This window comes from Meriones unguiculatus, chromosome 1, assembly GCF_030254825.1.
Source record: "Meriones unguiculatus strain TT.TT164.6M chromosome 1, Bangor_MerUng_6.1, whole genome shotgun sequence".
NCBI lineage: Eukaryota > Metazoa > Chordata > Mammalia > Rodentia > Muridae > Meriones > Meriones unguiculatus.
The window spans coordinates 90,382,348-90,404,147 of NC_083349.1; the positions used below are offsets into that span (position 1 = coordinate 90,382,348).

At 40.6% G+C, this 21,800-nt stretch overlaps 1 protein-coding gene across 2 annotated transcripts in view; it reads left to right on the forward strand.

Moving 5' to 3' along the window:
• Positions 1-21,800, forward strand: part of Fshr (follicle stimulating hormone receptor) — a 188,216-nt gene that overhangs the window by 121,422 nt on the left and 44,994 nt on the right. For both annotated transcript variants that reach the window (XM_060370380.1, XM_060370435.1), the window contains exons 3-4: positions 16,888-16,962; positions 19,165-19,239. In XM_060370380.1, coding sequence (XP_060226363.1) covers positions 16,888-16,962; positions 19,165-19,239 — 150 coding nt within the window. The remainder of the gene's footprint in view (positions 1-16,887; positions 16,963-19,164; positions 19,240-21,800) is intronic.

Genomic DNA, 21,800 nt, shown 5'->3' on the forward strand with positions numbered 1-21,800 from the left:
GTCCGTCAGCAATCAGCGGCGGAGGACCGCTCATCAGGAGGCAGTTTCTGCTCACAATGCATTGCAGAAGACAATGACACTTCTGATGGGATCCGAAGCCTCCTAAAACCAGAACCCACTCTCCATGCATGTCCAAAGAAGAACAAAGGAATTTGAGATTTGCTGTCAAAATTACCAAGTCATTCCTCCTTTCCCTCAACTTAACACACATAGAGAGTCTGATGAGTGTGATCTAGGCAGCCTGGTTCCAGGAGTGTGACAGGCGGTGCGGCGTCAGCAGCCAGGGACCTACAGCAGCCGTGCAGGTCTCGGCTCGGGTGGCCTCGGGTGGCACTGTGATAAACTATTCTGATAAAGGCATAAGCGCCATCCTAGGGAAGCCGGCAGGACAGAACGCCTTAATTCCGGGTGATTAGCGCAGTTTCCCCTGCAAATTACTTGAAGGGATGTCTCAGATTGAACCTGAGATTTCCTTTATTTGCTACAATTCTCAAAAGTAGGGAGAAAGTCTGTTCTTGCCACACATAATTCCCATCAGGGCTTCAAGCCCTGCAGGTGGCAAATGCCCGCTCTACACACTCCCTTATGGAATGCCTGGGGACTGCACAGTTCACCCCTATAAATACAGAGTCACCCTGGGAACTTGGCTCTCAGTTAGATTCCAATAACTAGGACAATCCATACCAGGGCTGAGGAAGGAGAGGCTGGCTTGGTGTTTAAGAGGGTTTGGTTTCCAGCACCCACCTCAGGGGACCTGACATTTCTGGGCTCTGCAGACATCTATACTCGCATACTTACCTCCCCCCCACCAACATACACACACATGCCGACATGAAACCAAACTGACCTTCGTGTTTCTGAAGGGTCACAAAGGACAACATGAACAACAGCATTACAGAAACATTCCAAAGAGGAAAATAAGGCCATCAATGTGACTCAAATTCAGAAGCGGTCAAATACAGCTCCTTCACTGTGACTCATAAAGGAAGCACTTTCATGCCAAGTGTAAGAGTTAATTAGGTAGAAAATGGAAGGGCATAAAATATGGAGTAATTATGAACTACAGAGTGAAAACAGGCTTGAAAAGGAGGAAAGTCAGTTGGGGAAGCAGGGTGTCATAGAAGGCAAAAAGTACTGCAAACTTGTAACTACTAAGGAAGTTTTTGGGGTGCTATGAGGTGAGAGCAATGGACATAGCATTTAGTAATTACCACATACACACATGCGTGCACACACAGGCACACACATTGGCACACTTGTATTTCTGGTAGAGAGACCCAGAATATGTGTCAATAGAGGAGGAAGTCCATCACCGGCTTGCTGAAGGCATGAATGGACGCCCTGCTTAGCTGAAAATAAAACACACACCGTCTTTGAGAGAATGGAAGTTCGCACTGTTGGTTCTCACTAGCCCAGGGCTTTGAGAGAATGACTGCTGCTGAGACTCTGGTGTCACTCTTTGTGGGTCAGCCCCAGGAGAGCTCTCAGGAGAACTTGAGGGGGCTGCTTCCTGGGGGTCTTCCTCACCCAGCCATTAGAAACGGAACTTGGCTGTCATGGAGAACTGCCCACGACGTGGCTGGCTGCCTTTTAATAACAGAAATAATTAAAATCACAAAATTCTGAGGCTAGAAGAGACCCTAGAGATTATTTGAATCAACAGTGTTGTTTTATAGATGAGGAGCAGAGGCCCAGGGAAGATAACCGATTTGACTCCAGGAAGGTGGTTAATTAGTGGCAAAGTCAGGAGTAGAACGTAGGTCTCCTGACTCGGTGAAGTAATGAAAATGACAGGAAGCAAGGCGACCTCTGCACACTGCCACGTGTCTTGTTCTGGGGCTGGGAATGCATTATTTATATGATCTTCAATAGCCCAGCACGGCCAATAAAAAGGACTAACGATACATGCACTAAGGGACAGAGGACCTTTGCAACATTTTACAGATGAAAATGGACTTTAGACAGCTCTGGTGATTTGCCAAAAGAATGGAGAGCTTCCTCTCACCCATCTGTTGGAGAGACCTTGCTTTGTGCAGCCCTGCCTCTCTGGATGGTAGACGGTGAGGGACTTGGGTCTCTTAATCTAAACACCCTCTCAGGCTAGGCACCAGTGACTTTAGTAGTCCCTGTCCTTTACTAGTGTTTTACTGACAGAAAGTTTTGTTGTTGTTTTGCTTTGCTTTGTATTTTTATAAAATAGTTTAAAAGGGAAGAAAAGAATCCAAGAGCCTCTATATAATTCAATGAGTAGCAACAGCTTCCCGTGTTCACTGTAAGTGGCCAGACAACTCAGTCACCTGCAGTAAATACTATCACTCAGGGAGAGTGGCTTCTGGCTAAATGAGGTCAAACACAGATTTAGTCAAGAGGATTTTGTCTTTTTTTTTTTTTTTTGTCTTCTTCTAGTTGGCCAAACAGTCTTCTTGTACAATCTAATTAACCAACAATGAAGAATGTACTTAAAATCACTGGGTATGTTTGTTTTTTTACCCAATGGTAGACACAAAAGTCTTCCCCAGCCTTCACTGGTCAATCAAACCCTAGGTTTACCCTGGTTGCTAACCTCTTATCTTAGGTATGGTAGATGACAACACAAGCATCAAAATGTCAAGGACTTCTTATCAAGTGGTACAAGGTGGCCCTAATGCATTCTATTTGCAATCTGAGGGCAACAGCATTGACATCATCAGTGGATTTTTAAGGTTATCCTGGGAACCCCCAGGCACCAGAGGAGAAGGAGGCAGACTATGAAGTGTCAGTCTCTTCTGCTCACTACCCAGGGAGGGGCTTTCTTCTCTCAAAACAACTTTAAGCAAGATTGGCTAAGAGCATAGAGTCTAGAGCCTAGAATGGTGGCACATTCCTGTAATCGGAGCTACTTAGAAAGTTGAAATAGTGTGGGTAGCCTATCAAGATCTGTATCAAAAAATATATTGTTTAAGAAGCTGGGAGTAGAGCTTAAGTGGTATATTATTCAGTCTCCAATACTACTAGGAGATGAGAAAGCAGGGGATGAGGGGGAGAGAGGGAGAAAAGAGGGATATATTATGTAGCTAAGCATCAATAAATGAAAGGGAGTATATAGGATTTTTTAGAAGATAGCTAGAAATATATTCCACACCATATATTATCTCTATGATTCTCACAAAATCTCTAAATGCCTATATATTTATCCCTATTGAAATGAGCGAGTGTCATGAGTGTTAGCTGACTCACCTTTAATCAAATACACACTAGGCAACAAAAAAAGCAAGAATCTGAATCCAGACCCATCTGGTCCCCAGTGCACAGTGTCACTCAATATACGACTACAAACTAGACAGCACAAGCCATCAAAACCACTTAGTGAGACTGCCTGTGTTGAATATTTAGTGCAGTGTTTACTATGCCACAAATGTCTAATAAAGGTTAATTACCATCAGTAGCACCATTGTTCCTGAAGCCTGAGATACACAGCTTGGGCTTACAAGTGTTGAGCCTGAAGACAGCTTACTGCTTCATTCCCCCATTCCCCCCAGCAGCTTTGGCCTCTGATAAAGCTGAGAGCCGAGTTAGCACCATGTGACCTAATCAGTGTTCACTTCCTTTTTGCTCTGCACAGTCATCTCCTTTCCTACCTCTGTTTTTCATCACTAAGAACATAATGGATTCCCATTTAAACAATTTCTGACAGGCACACACAGTAATAAAATAATCATCGCCCTTGCCAGGTCTAATCTGGTTCTAGCTGGAGGAAGTCTAGCTCCTATTTAAGCTCACATTTCTTTTCCCCAAACAACAACATGGCTTCCGAAAGCATCATCTATGCTCCTGTTTGGAGTGGACAGACACTTAGTGTACCTGCTTCCACACTTTGCTCCACTTAGTGCTCTGCTGTTACCGTTGTTGGGAGGTTATCCAACCAAGACACACACAGCAGTTATATAGCTAAATAGAAAGTCTGTATTTCCAGACTGTGGCTGCATGGGAACTTGCCCAAATCATGCAGCCCAAGCTGCATGATCATCATTCTTTGTCTTTTGTGCACAAAACCACATCCTGGTTGACACACTTCAGTTAGCAATAGTTAGCAAGAATCAAAACTATGGAAGCCAAATAGAGAGGTTAGTACATTTAGGGACATTCCTAGATTCTGTAACTATGGACTAGATCTTTGATGGATTAGGTCTTTGCTCCAGTTTTTGGCAGGTGTTATGGGACCTATGTGCTGGATTCTAAGGTCAGAATGGTGCCTACAGCATAGATTCAGTTGTGCTAAGGTCTGGGGACCTGTTATACTGCTAGGCTTTATTATATACCTAACACAGAGTTTACTTGAACTTCTGAAGTCAATCAAATGGGCACACTATATTTGTTTGAAAAAAGAAAAAAAAAAAAAACAGTTACCCATTATTCCCATCAAATCACTGCAGATATAGCAGAGACTTTTTTTTTTTTCAATGCAGTTTATTCAGGAACATTGAACAATCCTCGGACCCTGGGGAAAGCCAGCCCACAGCTTAAATAGCCTCTGGGTAGCCAACCCAGGCGTGCCACGGGGGCAATGCAGATAGGTCCACATACATGGAAGCAAACCAGATCCTCGGCCTTAGCCAAATGTGGAGTTGTTCGTGACAGAGAGCACTCACCATCGGGAAGGTGGAAGGCAGAAACCAGCTCCATCTTTAAGGCATAGCATTCCGCAGCTCTCTACAGTTCCCCCTTTTTGTTTTAGACGCATCAGGCAAGAGTAGAGGTCTGATCTCTGATATTAGAAATAAATTGGGACTTTGTACCGATGTTCATTTAGGTGTCATCCACCCAAAGAGCATCAGACCCGTCCAATACCTTTTTCTCAGAGGCGGGACCTGGGGTATCAACCCGCATGCAATCAGACATGCTCTTCTCTGGGTCCAAAGCGGCTGACCCTGAGTGCAGTGCTTAGCCTCGCATCCTGAGCGTATCATTTTAGCTTTTTATGGTAGCCAACCATGCTTGGGGAGAATGTCCTGCTTCAATGGCTGTAAAGGCCTGAATGATCATGGCTGCATCACACTGTTGTGAGACTCTAATCTTGCATATATACCACAGGCAAACCAAGGAGACCAACACCAGAAGGCCTGCTAACGCTCCCCTGCCCGCCCATTCCTTCAGATGATTCATGGCTGCAGCAATCCATGTTGATAATCCTGTGGCTAGTCCTAGCAGAGACTTTTAAGAACTCCTGGCTGAAGAAAATAGCAAAGAGGCAAAAAGCCATAATGAAGATAATGATTACAGGAAATGGGTGTGCATTTGCAAGAAATAGTGAAAATGCAGTAGAAATAATTTAAAGATTTAAGAATTTATTGGATATTAAATGACAAAAAAAGTCATAAGTTACCCTAGTATTAAAGGCTTGTGTTGGTCCAATGGACAAGTAGTGATATTAGATGGGGACTGGGATTGACAAGGATAGATAGCGGAGGAGGGGATAATCCTGCACTAGAATAGTAGTTAGTACAAAAAGATCATAGAAGAGATGGTACAACATGCCCTTGACAGTAGCAGGCACAAGGTCAAGGTGGTCCAAGATTGAAGAGTGTCCCAATAATATGTGATTCCTCAGCAAAGAGCTTGTACCTAAAGGAGAGGGAGAATGAGCCAATCCCAGAGGACTTTTCCATGAAATGATTGAGAGACCTCAAGTCACAGCTTGCAAAATGCTAAGATTGGAGAAAGCATGATGGGGAAATAAAAATTTGGGAGAACATTCATTACCAAACGCTGTGCTGGGCACCTGGCATCCTTCCCTCTCTTCCCCCACTTCTGTTCTATTAACTTTGCACCCTCTATTTTTTACACGTGTGACTTTTATCCAATTAGATGTAGAATCTTGGAAGACAAGGGTGCTTTCTTTTATTGTTTTATATGCTTTATACTTGCATAAAAATGTACTAAAAAACACTTATCATATGGGTTGCTGCTTGGAACTTTGATTTATCTCTAGAGGAAAAATTTGCATGTGAGCTTGTGTATTGACTTGTCAGAACTCAAGTGTTATGCTTCAGTGAGGGAGGGGATGATGTGTAGTTGCTTTATAGGCTTATTGCTCCCCCAAAAAAAAATTCTGCTCTATTATATATTAAAATGACAATAACAGGATTTTCTAAAGTAGAAGGATTTTAGGCACTGGAAAGGTGCCCTCCCTAGTCCCTGCTATCCTCTGGGGCTTTGTAGAGGGTGGACCCATATTCCCTGTTGACTCTACAAGCTAACTGGCCAGGAAAGAGGAAATCAGGTAATCTCCCTGTGCCTTTCATTGTTCTTCTGTAAAAGATGACACCTACCTCCTGAGGCAGCTGTGAGATTCAAACACAGAAAAAAAATGCCTCATATATAATAAACAATAAATGTTACTGCTATGATTGATTTTTCACCCCTTTCTTCATCTGCTGGGAAAAGGGTAAGAAATATGCCAATATAGGGATGACTATATTCAAGGAAAGATCCAAGTGGGTACAATTAGGCTGAACCACTTATTTTATGTTTGTGTTTGCTTTAGAGCAACCTCAGCAAAAACTGGTCATGACTGTGATAAGGAAAGAATTCTGGGAAAGACTATCCTACATATACTAGGAGGCAAAGGGAAGTACCTGCTGTCATCTGAAGAGTCAGAGGAGCCTTTGGCAATGCTCTTAACTCACTCTAATGATGACCTGCTGCACCTAGACTGACCCTCTTCCTAAGGGAACAGCATGCTTTTTGTTTACAGGCGTGGCCATCCATGCAAAGGTACCTTTCTGTCCTACCTGATCTCCTAGGTGTGGCCAGTCTCACTGTGGGAATCAGAATGGAGGTGGTGTCTGCATTAATAGCATAGCCTAGTTGAAGAATGCAAATGACCTATAGATAAGAGTAGGAAATGACCTTGGTATCTCTGTGTAAGGCCTAAAGAGGGGTTCCAAGAACATTTGCTAGCAGCTATTTCCCAGCCCTGTGGTTGTCTGGGCCATAATCTCCTAAATTCATTAGCCCACATGACTTCAGCCTTTCACGCCAGAAGAAGAGGAGGCATGTGCTCTAGCAGGCATGATCAGATTTGAAGCAGCTATCAGACAAGCATTTTCTTTCATACAGATTTTCCACTCCCTTTGGGGCCCCCGGAAGTGCCTATTATCAACACACAGACACTCTCAGTAGCATTCTGGTGGTAAGTGACTAGTCAGGTGGAGCAGATTCAAATCCCGCTCTTGGTTTTAAAGGCTCTGGCTCAACCTTAGGAGAGGACAAGAACTCCACAAGGAGAGCAACAGAACAAGAAAATTTGAACACAGGGAACTTCCCAGAGACTCATACTCCAACCAAGGACTATTCATGGACATAACCTAGAACCCCTGCACAGATGTAGCCCATGGCAGTTCAGTGTCCAAGTAGGTTACATAGTAATGTGAAGAGGGACTGCCTCTGACATGATCTGATTGGCCTGCTCTTTGATCACCTCCCCCTGATGGGGGAGCAGCCTTACCAGGCCACAGAAGATGACAATGCAGCCACTCCTGATAAGATCTGATAGACTAAGATCAGAAAGAAGGAGAGGAGGACCTCCCCTATCAGTGGACTTGGGGAGGGGCATGCATGCAGAAAGGGGAGGGAGGGCAGAATCGGGAGGGGAGGAGGGAGGGACCTATGGGAGGATACAAAATGAATAAAGTGTAATTAACCAAAGTTAAATAAAAAATTAAAAAAAGAGAGATTCTAAACATGCTATGAGTGTGAATTTGAACAGCCTTACAAACTTCTCTGGAAGGCATTTTCATGAGAGCTTTCACTGGTGTTTTCTAACTTTACACTGCACAGCACATTGCCAAAACTGAGAGAGGAGAAAACATGAAAATACAGGAAAGGACAGGATGTATACTCTATACACATTATCATGAGTGATATGTAGCCTGCATTTGTACTAGTATGTACTCACATGTATTATATTACAATCACATGAAACTTTATATAAGGATACTCATTTATAACTATTCATTTTATATAATTTTATGATATGATGCATATTGTGTGACACTTACACTATACTTTTAGTATGTGTAATATACATGTATATATATATAATATGTAGTTTTGTATCATGTGTTTTCAGTGTAAAGCATTCAATATATGTTGTGTTTGTGTGTGTGGCTTTTTTTCTCAACTTCTCTACAAATGTACTTTGTAACTAAGTATATGTATATTCTATACATGCATATTTACTGTATTCTTATATATTGGTTATGTTGTATGTTAGTATGTATAACTACATACTCTAGTGCTTTTAAATATAAACTACCAAAATTCCATTTTATTTCCAGTAACCTAAAGGAGGCCTAGCACATGAATCTAACTAGACTCCCAGAAAACATCTAAGATGCAGGACCCAGTTTATTTATCTCTAGATTCTTGTTGCCAACATGAATATTCAAAACACAAATGCTGCTTGGTCAAAATTTGCTGTGCATGTGCTATATTAGTTCTCCACACTAACAATCTCACTCAGGGATTCTGCTGAACAAGATGCTTCCCTCCTGTGTTAATACGCAATTTGATTTGCAAAGATTGTTTGCTGAGTGTGTTCAAGAGCAAAGCTTTATTGTTAAAAGCAAAGTGGGAAAATCTTTCCTAATCACTCATAGCTAATTCATTCATTTAGCAAACAGTTGGCTGGAAGCAGGAATGCTAAGTCAAAATGCAATGGCACCATCCTCTACAAGTTCTCTGGAGAGAGAGGGAAAGTTGTTTATTTTAACTATGAAATTATCTCCAGGATGTAGATACAATGTAATATGAAAGGCTCACTTTCAGAGAACCTACGGTCCCCTAGATTATAAACGGTACACATAATTAAATTTATTCTGATGTTATAAAATAAATAAAATTTATTCCAAATATTTTAATGTGATTGGCTACCATAACATATCCAATCAAAGAATAGCAAACTATATAAATCAGAGAAAAATCAATGGCGTGATAGAGGAGGGAATATGGAGAATTCTGAATGGAGACTATCCTTTATATTTAAAAAAAGGAATCATTCTGTAAGCATCTCAGTCCATTTAGTGTTGCTGTAACAGCACACCTGACATGAATAGTAAAAAAGGGTTTTGTCTCACAATTCTGATGACTGGAAAGTCAAACCATCGTGGCATCACCATCCGTTGACTCATAATATGGTAGAAAGAAAACCCACCATGTGCAAAAAAAGGGGGGGTGACATGCCTTCCGATAAGAGACTGGGGCGGAAGATTCTCTGTGTTAAAACAACCCACTCTGGATGAAGTTAATCCAATGTTACAACACCTACTGCCCTCCTTGAAACCAGCACTAACTCCCCCACACAGGCAATTATGACCCAGCCAGTCACCTCCCATTAAGTCTCACCTCTTTCCAATTACAGCATCTTTATCCATGAGCATAATGCGAACCAAATTTTCTGCATATGAACCTTCAGACGTTTGAACCAATCTAATCTATAGATCTGAGCCAGCGGTCATCAGAGACCTTTTTAAAACACAGGTTGCAACTTGATACACCATGCTTTGTAGATACCTTTGGGAGGCCTGCTCTTTTCTGAAGGGAAAAGGAAGAGGAGTAGATCTTGGATGGAAGAGAGGTAGGTGGGAGAGACTGAGAGGAGAGGAGGGAAGGGAAAGTCCATTCAGGTATAATATGTAAGAGAATAGTTGTCACTCATTTTAAAGACCAGGTTGTCAGAAAGACCTGAATAGAGCCTCATGCTCTATACTTCTGAAAGCTTGGATGAGGGTGCTGGTGTCAAGACTAGAATGTTCTGTAGAGCAAGACTGGTAACAACCTACCAGGCTTTCCCTCCAACATTCACACACATGATAGAAATGAAAATCATGATAGAATAATCCAATTATAGTAGCTCAAGGAGGTAAGCTTTTTTATTTAAAAAAATCTGTATTCCCTCCCCCACAAAATATTAATAAACATTTAAGCTTTCGTACTGCTTACATTCTCATGAGACCCTTTGCAGTTGAAGCAGTTCTTACAGCATTGTTGTGCTACTGCTTTGCTGTTGTCATTATTTCATTTTATGATCCCCTAGTCTGATTTCATTGAGCTTTCAAACATCTTATTCATCTGCTTCTATATTGACAGGATCTAGTGGTGATTTAGTACGTGTTTGGTGCTCAGTAAACAACTAGTGGTTAGATGAAAAGACAGAAAAATGAAGTGTTTGGTTTTGTGAGTGGCATCTGTTGACCTGCAACAAAGATGAGATCTGTTCAAGGCTTTCCTTTGTACCTTTGTTGAGCGGCACCATAACCAAATTTAGCAAATGACAGTAAGTCTTTTCTGTGGTTTAAGCCTTTGTTCCAGGATTCCTTTTGCTGCTATTGTTGTTGTTTTTCTAATCTACACTATGCAAGAAGCTCTTACTTGTATTTTATTGTTGTTGTTTCAAAGCATCAGCGTACTTTTGTTCAGAACTCTCATTGCCATAGCTTCTCTAGACATTATGCTTACATGATGAAGTCCTTGAGTTGGCAGGACTGAGACACAGCTGAGAAAAGAAGAAAAACATGGTGACCATAGAGATTATAAATCATTTGATTGGGGATTAAGGAGGTTGAAGTTGAAGGTTCTGTCTATGCAAGAAACCCATGTTTGTATAAAATAAAGGAAAATATGCCTGCATGAGGCGTGGGTGTGGGAGAGCAGAATGCGTTCTCGTTTTCTGAAGGACATTTCTGAATGCAATTCCTCAGATGTGCATTCTGCTCAAGGGAGTGGTGTTCATGTTTAGTGCTTTTGAAGGGAAAGTATGTTTCAATATTCTTACCAGATGAACTTTTTAATAAATAAATCTTTATTAAAAAGAAATAAATAAAGAAAAAATAAAGATTTATTCTATTTTTATTTATGCTACTTTTAGTATTGTGTATGTGTGTCTGTACTTGGATAAGAGCATGTGCATACCATATCTGCAGAGGCTAGAAGAAGCTGGTGAGTGCCCTAGAACTGGGGTTAGAGGATGGTGTGAGCTTCCTGAAATGGGTGTTGGGAACCAAAGCCCAGTCCTCAGCAAGAGCAACAAGTGCTCTTAACCACTTAGCCATTTTCCCCTACTAGAGGAAATGCAAGGGAATAACAGCATTTTTATTGCAGTTAGAGATCCAACATAAACATTTAACCTATCATAGAGTGATACTAATGTCTTTGTGGCCATATGTATTCAGTCTTACCTGATCTTGGAAGTTAAGCTGGATTAAGCCTGGTTAGTACTTGGATATGATACTACATATGAAATGATCAGCATTTCCACCATTACAGTGTATATAAATGTGTCAAATGCCGGGACTATTCATTTTGAGCTGAGTTACCACAAGTTTATAGAATACCAAATGGCAGCCTGTGACTAGGGACTAAAAGCCTCACTATTGCCACAGTCAAATGAATTGACAGAAAGGATATAATATGAAATCAAATGCTCAGGGCTATGGTTTATATATGGTTCAGTCATCTAAAGGTTTTTGTCCTGGAAACTTGGTTCCTGTGATGGCTCATGGTAAAAGATAATGTAACTGGAGAGAGGTGTTGCTTATTTGGAAGGGATTGAGCTTCCTCACCTCTGAAAACTAACCTTCTGCAGAGCTGTTTGCAGATGTGACCCTGTTGCACTGATCTGGAAAGAAATTAGCAAACTATCTTGCCTACCTCCTCATTTTACAATGAGGAATCCAAGGTCCAGAGAGGCACCTACCATGGACAAGGAGGCAGAAAAAAAAGTGTGCAAGACCTGCTAACAGTTAGAGATGGTTCTGCATACAGAACCAAAACGACAACTTCATAGTCTTGTGGAATGAATTGAAGAGGATGTCTGTGTGTCTAATAAACAGTAAACAGCCAATAAGTGACAGAAGAAATAACTAGAGACAGAGAAAATGGGGTTTAACATAAAGGAGACCTAGGGATTCCTTATGCTTTCTACTGTTATATCCTGTCCTCCTTGCCCAGCCCCACCTGGCCATGGACATACCTGCCCATTCCAATACTTCTGTCTCTAAAGTACTGGCACTACAACATATGAACTACTTACTGAAAGAATTAAATTAGGAGTGTTCCTTAGTTAGTTTATGCTAATAATTTCTCATGTATTTTAAAAAAACAACATCAAAACATCCAGTCCAAACATTAGTTTGGTTAAGTATGTGTGTCCTTAAAATAGACAAGATATCGGCATGAGTGGTGAGGAAACTTAGTGCTGGTAGTGAACCTGGAAATGCCCCAGAGGACAGGGTCTCATGGATCTCGCTTAGATCCTTATCTCGCCCTGCCCTTCTTTCAGTTCTCTAACTCATCTCCTTCACATGTTCAAATACACGCTGCTTTCTGGGCTATCGTCAAGCAAGAGCTTTTCACTCACAAACCCACACCCACAAGCTTCTGGAAAATAATGCTGGCACCCCAGGTCCACAAGTGCCAGATGATGCCATCCCTCTCTGAGATAGCTGTTTCACTCTCCTCCACCAGCTACTCTGGCTTCTACCCTGCAGATGGTCTCCAGAACCGTTTTAGTACTCTTTATCTAAATCTTAGGCTGGCAGGCAGCACTTCTACTTCAGCCTATATGAAAGCATGCTGCCTATGAGATTTCCTGAGACAGTCTACTGAAGCATTGAAAGTGCTTGAGTTTTCCCAGGGAGGCTGATCTGTTTCACCTCTGAACTACTTTGTAAGCATTAAGCTACCCTGCATCCTCACAGCCTCTGGCTTTTAGTTTTTAATTTAATTTTATTTTTTTTACAATTTATTCATTATATATCCCTATTGAAGCGTCCTCCCTCAACTCTTCCCATTCCCACCCTTCTTATTTCTTCCTCCCATCCCCTTACCCTACTCCACTGAAAGTGGAAGTTCTCCTCTACCATCTGCCCATAGCTTGTTAAGTCTCATCAGGACTGCCTGGATCCTCTTCCTCTGTGGCCTGGCAAGACTGCATCACCAGGGGCAAGTGATCAAAAAGCAGGCAATCCAATTCATGGCAGAGGCAGCCGCTGCTCCCCTTAATCAGGGACCCACATGGAGACTGAGCTGCCTATGGGCTACATCTGACAGGGCAGGGCGTCTCGGTCTCCCAGATGCAAAGTCAGTGTTTGGTGCATAGGAGACTTCATTCTCCACAGGCTTCAGGCTTTCCCGAAGAAAGAAAACCTAGGGTCTGAAACATACGGTGTTCTATGCCAGCCATTATTAATACCAAAGACAAGTTTCACTTTAGTACTAGTAAGGAGTGGGACAATTTTTTAATCCATGTTTTTTTTCTTACATAATTGATTATAAAAATAAAACCAGGTCCATGTCATCACATATAACAACCAATTCAAAAACACCAGTGACCAAAATGCAAGACCTGAAATTTTGAAATCATTAGACAAAAACATAGGTGAAACACATCAAGATACAGGACTCTAATAGCACTAGAAACCATTCCAAAAATTGACCTGAAAAAAAAGAATTGCCATGAAAATGTAAGCTTCTTCACAATAAAGTAAACAATAGTCAGAGTGAAGAGACACTGCACACTATGAGAAGCTCTTTGTTACCTGCCCATCTGACATGAGATTAATATCTAGAACCTTAGAAGAACTAAAAAAGAAACAAGAAACCTCCAGTCAATGAATGGACAAATCAACCAGATAGTTCTCAAAGGAAAAAAAAATAAAATGATTAATAAGTATTTTTAAGTATTCAAAATCCTAAACCATCATAAAGTTAAAATTGTAACTACTTTACTTTTACCTCACTACAGTTAGAATCATTATTCTTAAAAAAAAATTTAAAAAAAGCAATTTGATTACTTGATTTGTTGTTTTTTAATTTCTTGAGTTCTTTATATATTCTGGATATTAGCCCTCTCTCAGATATAGGGTTGGTGAAGATCCTTTCCCAATCTGTAGGCAGTCATTTTGTTCTGATGACAGTGTCCTTTGCTTTACAGAAGGTTTTCATTCATACTGAGTAAGATATCCCAGAAGCAGAAAGACACACAGGGAATATACACACACATAAGTGGATATTAGACATATAGGATAAACTTACTAAAATCTGTACACCTAAAGACACTAATAAAAAAGAAGGACTCTGGCTGAAATGCTCAATCCCCATTCAGAAAGGACATCAGAAGAAGGAGAAAACAGGAAACAGGACAGGAGCCTACCACAGAAGGCTTCTTAAAGGCTCTACCCTGCAAGGTATCAAAGCAGATGCTGAGACTTATGGCCAACCTTTGGGCAGAGTGCAGGGAACCTTATGAAAGAAGTGGGAAATAGTAAGACCTGGAGAGGACAGGAACTCCACAAGGAGAGCAACAGAACCAAAAAATCTGGGTACAGGGGTCTTTTCTGAGACTAATACTCCAACCAAGAACCATTCATGGAGATAACCTAGAACCCCTGCTCAAATGTAGCCCATAGCAATCCAGTGTCCAAGTGGGTTCCATAGTGAAGGGGGCAGGGACTGTCTCTGACAGGAACTGATTGGCCAGTTCTTTGATCACTTCCCCATGAGGGGAAAGCAACCTTACCAGGACAAAGAGGAAGTCAGTGCAACTTCTCCAGATGAGGCCTAATAGACTGGGATCAGAAGGAAGGGGAGGAAGACATGCCCTATCAGTGGACTGGGGGAGGGGCATGGGTGGAAAAGGGGGAGGGACTGTGGGATTGGGAGGGAAGAAGGGAGGGAACTACAGGAGGGATACAAGTAAATAAATTGTAATTAATAAAAATTAAAATTAAAAAAACAACACATTCTGGCAAGGATGTTTTAGTGCAGAAAACTTATATATCACTAGTGATCATGTAAATTGGTGCCATCATTATAAAAATACTATAGAGGTTCCTCAAAAGAATTAAAAATAGAAATAAATATTAGAAATAAAATTAGAAATAAAAAATTAGAAATACAGTATGATTCAGTGGTACCACTCACTCCTGGAGTGTGCCTTAAAGCTCCTAAGTCAGCATACAACAGGGATAGTCATACACACATACTTATTGCTGCAACATTCACAACAGCCAAGGTCAGGGACCAGTCAAGAGTTCAGAAATAGACAGAAAAAGAAAATGTGGTACATATACTCAATGAAATTTTAATCAGTTGTAAAGAAAAGTAAAATTATAGAATTCACCAGTTCATTGTGTTAAGTAAAGTAAACTGGACTCAGAAAGGCAAATATCACATGCTTTCTCTCATGTGCCATATGCAGATTAAATTTGTGTATGTACGTGTGTGTGTGTGTAATTGTGGAACATGAAAGAACAAATGGGACCATGAGAGGAGAGAAAATGCCTAAAGGGAGCAGAAGGAAGGAACAAGTGAGGATGATAGGATATATTGCTATAAAAACAGAAAGTGGTCTAATTTGGGAGGAGGAGACCTTTCAGAAAGGGAGTGGGCCAATGAAGGGCAGAGGGACAGAAATAAGAATGATACATCTACACCAAACTTCCATTTTTAAAATGGTCTTTATTTTGTTCTAACAAAAAACTAATAATTTTAAGATAAGAAAGAGAGCAAGAATGTCAAGATGGATCCCTAGAGAGGGCAAGAGAGCACAAGAATGAACATTCACATTCTCAAACACCACGGAGCAGCTGGCTCCATAATCCAGAGTAGATGCAATGAATCATAGGCCACCTGCGATTCTGTGGTTCTGTTGCTCTCCTTGTGGAACTCCTATCCCCTCCAGCTCTTTCTATCTCTCCTTGTTTCTAAGATTCCCTGCACTCTGCCCAAACTTTGGCTATGAGCCTCAGCATCTGCTTTGAAACCCTGCTGGGTAGTCTTTCAGAGGCCCTCTGTGGTAAGCTCCTGCCCTGTTCCCTGTTTTCTCCCTATTCCAGTGTCCATCCCATTTGTCTTTCTGAGTGAGGATTGATCATCTTACCCAGGGTCCTCCTTCTTGCTCAGCTTCTTTATGTGTACAGATTTTAATATGATTATCCTATATTATATGACTAATACCCACTTCTGAGTAAGTATATACCATGTGTGTCTTTCTGCTTCTAGGATACCTCACTTAGGATGATCTTTTCCAGTTCCCATAATGATAAAACTAAACTTAAACAATATCTACACAGCAACCCAGCCTTACAGAAGATACTATAAGAAAAACTCCAATCTAATAAAAATAACTACATCTAAGAAAACACAGGATACAGATAACTTCATAACAACAAAAAAAAAAATTAAAAGAAAACAAGCATTGAAACACAGTAACACCACCAATTCCACAATAAAAATAACTAACATTCATTGGTCATTCTTATCTATCCACATCAATGGACGCAACTCTCCAATAAAAAGACACAGACTAACAGAATGGTTGTGAAAACAGGATTCAACATTCTGCCACACCCATTTTTAATAAATAAAGTTTATTTGCACATAGTTCATTCCTATGTTTTTGTTGGAACTTCAATTGTTTGTGGTAGTTTTGACATATATCAAATAAATAATCCACAAAAACAATAAATATCAAATGATCCACAAAGTCAATGGAGAGTTACTATCTGGGCCTGAGAAAGTTTGCTGACCCCTGACCTAAGAATCTTAATTTGATTTCATTTTGTATATTTCTCTAAACACTTTTAAGTGCATCTCCTTCAGGCTTTAGTTTCTACAGCTGAAAAACATCTAGTCTCTAAAAGAACCGCTGCCTCAGATTTATTATCCCACTGTTCTGTAACATTAGCATCTAGTGTATTAGTTTAGACTTATTACTACAGCTGACTTGAGGAAAGAAAAGCAGTTTTGTTTCTTTAGAATTCTCCTAGGCACAAGGCTCTAGTTGTGTTCTTATATGGTTTATAGGGGAAAACTGAACTAATCTGAATTATCTTTCTTTTGCTGCAGAGAGATCTCTCAGAATGATGTCTTGGAGGTAATAGAGGCAGATGTGTTCTCCAACCTACCCAAATTGCATGAAATGTAAGCAATATGCCACTGTGTGTGTGTGTGTGTGTGTATGTGTGTGTGTGTGTGTGTAGGTGTGAAGAAGAGGGTTGTGACTGTTAGAAAGGGCATTAAAGTTCCTTTATGTTCCTGGGAGGCCCAGGCACGAGCCTTGAGCTTAGCTTCATTCTGTTTACTGACTCTTCACTTGGTCTTCTTTTATGTCACAGGCCCTAGGACCCTGTCTTATGACTATTTGAAAACTCCTTCACCCCATCATCTTTTTTTAATTTTTTAAATTAATTTTTTTCTTAATTACAATTCATTCACTTTGTATCCCAGCTGTAGCCTCCTCCCTCATCTTCTCCTAACCTCACCCTCCCTCCCTCTGCTTCTCCTATTCCTCCCCTTTCATCCCATCATCTTATTCAGTATTACACCACAAAGCCCAAAATAAATCCCACTCAATGTAATGGAAGCTGGGTAAGCCTGTTCTGAGAACTGCCTATGCATACACATAGAATAAAGGCTCAAGCAAAACACATGAGACTTCATTTTCTCATCTGCAAAACTAGAGTGAAAAACACACTCACAGAATTGCTATGATAAAGAAAGGACATAATAAACATCGGTTAAATGTAATATGTCAACCAGCATAAAGCAACTCCTTTTTAATGACCCTTTGTTGCTCTACTACTGCAGATAAACTTACTCTCTCTTATTGTCATTCTACTTGTGTATGTGTGCAATATGTGTGTGTGTGTGTGTGTGTGTGTGTGTGTGTAATTTTGTTTCATGTCAGCCTCTAATTACCAGACAATAAATTAAACACTGATAGGATATTAAGGCCATAGAGACTTTAAAGACTATCAATTCAGAAAGTTTCAAAGTATACTCTATTTGTTACTAAGAACCCAGAAAATTATTTTAATACTCAATTAAAAAAAATAAAAAGATGTTGTGGTCAGATAAGTTTAGGAAACACTGAGCAAATGAAAAGAAATAATCTCGCTTACCATAGAAAAACTCAGGAATCTCCAAAAAAGTGTTGTACTGTCTGTGCGTGTGTGTGTGTGTGTGCATGTGTATTAAGGAATTATTTAGAAATGACAACCTGCCCATTTTTGCAGACTCCTCTTTTCTTCTGTCTACTCATTCTGCCTACTTCCTAATTCTTCCTCATTTTCATGAATGCCTTGGTCCTTTTTTCTCTCTCCACCTGTGCTCTTCTTGCCCTAGTTAGGAAAAGAGACATGATGGGGCCTCAAAGTCCACAAAGCATATCAGAAAATGAGCCAAGGGCACAGGATAGCGTGCCCCTTGGTGCTGTCCAGGGGGCAGGGCCGCTAATGGAACAAGTCTTGCATCTCTTCCTTGCTTGGAGAGGTACTCATGCCCATGCAACATTGACTGTGTTTAAAATGACTAATTGCCTGGTACTTGGCTCTGGTTAGCTACAGGTTATTGCAACATAAAAGCTAATGAAACAGGAAGGAAGTAATTAACAAGAGTATCTCTGCAAATATACATTGATCCAGCAAGATGAGAAAAAGATAGGTGCTCTGCAGGAATCCAAATGTGAACAGGCTGACTTCCAGACTATTGATCAGGACATAACACAGGCCAAAGGCACTGGGCAGAAGTCACCATTTCCCATCTGCTGGGAGACGCCACCTCAGTCTTCAGAATGGGGGGACCTGGCCTCCTCCCAGATGCAGTCTGCAGAAACTTGGCACTTTAAATCAGAGACAAAAGTTAGTTGCTTTTCTCCCAGATGTTTTTCTTTGCCAGTTCATTTCTGTTTCTCTATTGCTTTTTTGCAGCCTCACTGTATCCCTTCCCACCTACTCTCATCTTTCCACCCTTCCTTTCCACAAGAAATGTCCTTTTCATGTCACTAGGTCAGCTCCTCATGTTACTGTCCCCTCCCCCTTCTTAGTTGACCTTTTCTGGGAGACCATTAGGAGTAAAATTCTTAGCTCTCTGTATGGTTAAAAAATGTACACAAGGAAAGGTACTAAGGAATGGGTGTTAAACGGACAGGGTTAGTACTCAATTTGCCCCGATTTCTATAATAACATTTCCTATGTTTGTTGAAGTACTGGATGGATGGATGGATGGATAGATGGATGGATGATGACTTGCTTAATTATTTATTGTTGTACGCTGCATAACATGAAAAATATCACTATGGTCCTTGCTGTTCGGGTGGCTTACACATACCTTCCTTTTTTACAGTAGAATTGAAAAGGCCAACAATCTGCTGTACATCAACCCAGAGGCCTTCCAGAATCTTCCTAATCTGCGATATCTGTAAGAGCTTATACAGTATGGCACTCCTTCTGCTATTAACACATGTGTTTTTATTTCAGTAAAATCTCCAGTTACTACTATGAGGAATAATTGCTTTTTCATCAAGAATGAGCAGGGGTTGCCAAAGCAAAGATGGGGAGAAGGTTGATTGCAAGTTTAGTTTTGTTTAATGAGAAAAGTCCACTAATGTAATTGCATTTTGTTTTAATTTTCACGTGAAGGATTTCTTTCACATTTACATGCTGACCTTTATAAAACCCGGTCATAATTTAGGGTTAATGAGATGCAATCAAACTTTTGGCTAGCTTTCATTTTGCAACCTTGACTTCAAAGACGTTGTTTGTCTCACTTGTTTTGCATATAAGTATTTTTTTTCTCGGATAGATTGTTTTATTTTTATTGTTTTATTTTGAAAATTTTGTCAACAGCCATCATGACACTTTATCATCAGAGAGTTTCCCGATGTTTCAACTCCATCCTATGACCTGTCCCCAACAGCAGAAACAGCTTCCTACACTTGAATGACTTTTACATTAGCCGAGGGCTTGACAGATACTTGAATGTTAGGATGAGATCGTACAATGTAGCAGACAAGAGTCTAAACTCTGGAGTTAAATGTTCTAAGTCCATTCCCTAGCTCTTTATTACAGGAAAGGACTTAACCTCTCATAGCTTGTTTCCTCCTTAAGAATGGAAATAATAATGTAGATAGGTTGTGAGCATAAATACACTGTATAGAGGCTTAAAGCAACAACCATCTCTTACTTTTTTTACCTGTCTCAGTTGTTCAGCCAAATCAATTTGCTGACCAGGATTTGGCTTGCCTAGCATGCATCTCTAGCAAGTTGGCAAGTCACCTGGGGTTGGGAATTCTCAAAGGTACCAGCTGGAATGGTTCAGCTCTCCTCTCATCTCTTCCATGGTAGTGTAGGCTTATTTTCACTGAGACCCCAGAGTTTCAAAAGAGATGAAGAGTGCAAGCTTTTTCAGAATATACCCTGAGTAACACACCATCTCTTCTGGTGCATTTTATTAGATATAGAAATTCACAGAACCAGCCTGAATTCAAAAGATAGAGAAGCGGGTATCACTTCATGACAGTAGAAGCTGCAGCCATGATATAAGGTATATGAGCACAGGAAAAGGTAAATAGGCTTACGGATATCTTTGCCATCAATACAAGTTTTTCACTGTGCCTATTGTCATGGATCAAAAATCTCAATGACAAAACCATAGTTCAAATTTGAGAGTTTTTATAAAACCAGCTGATAACTGGCTGAAGAGAAACAGTTCTCATGGAGCAGCCCTGACTGCTTTCTGCAGGGAGCTCTTAGAGGCAAATACCATACCCTTGTTGGCAGTTGCAGGAGAAGAAGAGCACGCAAGCATGCAAGCAGTATAGCAGAAGCATAAAGCAGCAGTTAGCTAGGTCAACTTAAGCTCAAGTTCCTGGGGCAGAGTCGGGCAATTTTCTAACTTTCTCATAAGAAGGAGTGTAAGGGGGTAAAGGGTTAACTCTGAGTCAGATCTTAGATGGCTGTAGCAGGGACAAGATGAGGGACCTTTGGCCCCATCACACCTATCACTAAAGATATCCAGTAAATACTGGCTGCTAATAATGTCATTCTCTGGCCCTAAATCTTGCCCCATACTAACTAAAGTTAGTAAGTATGGTAGAGGACACTAAGCCGTTGTGGACCTCAGCTCGCTGAGTGAAAATTAAGGAATAAAATTTGGCAAATGAGAATCCATCTAACCTTCTATGCCTTATCTCTGACAGGAGTTCCAGGAACAGTCTAGAGAGGAAAGAAGGTTGGTTATGTCTGAATTCATGTTACAGGCAGGCCAGCTTCACACACATCATGTACAGTTACATAGCTGGTTGCCTTCACTTCTTTTTTCTTCCCTCCACCTACCTTAGAAGATATCTGAGCATAACATGGGGTTATAGATCCTTCTGTAACAGAACAAAGGAATTCTAGGAGGTGTAAAAGAGTTCCTAGGATACATCTGTTGGAAAACTACCCCTAGTTCAAGCCCTACTACAGAGGGTAGACTCATAAAAGAAACTTTATGCACACTTTTCATAGCTTTTAAACAAAAAAAAAACCTCTGTTTTAAATTAAAGAGAGCATAACATAGCAGATAAATAAGGACTAAGAGAGATCATCTCAAACTCTGAAACTAAGCACCAGAATATGGCTCTGGGATTGGGCTGTAGAGTGCTTACCTAGCATGTATAAGGATCCTAAGTATCATTAAAACATCAAAATATAATTGGCTGGTATTGTTACACACATCGTGGACAGCACCATTCATTCTTTATAATGAAGACCCTCAACAAAAGAGGAACTTGGAGGATGTGGATATACTGTACAAAAGAGGAAAGGGATAGGTGACCTTCAGTAGAAAAGACAAAGTTCTGCCTTTGATCTCACAGGAAAAAAAAAAAAAAAAAAAAACAGAAACAAACCTATGTCACTTATCATTGAGTCCACCCTCCTCTTTATGCCCTTTGTCACCTTGAAGTGAACAGACCTCTTAAGTCATTATTAGGGGGA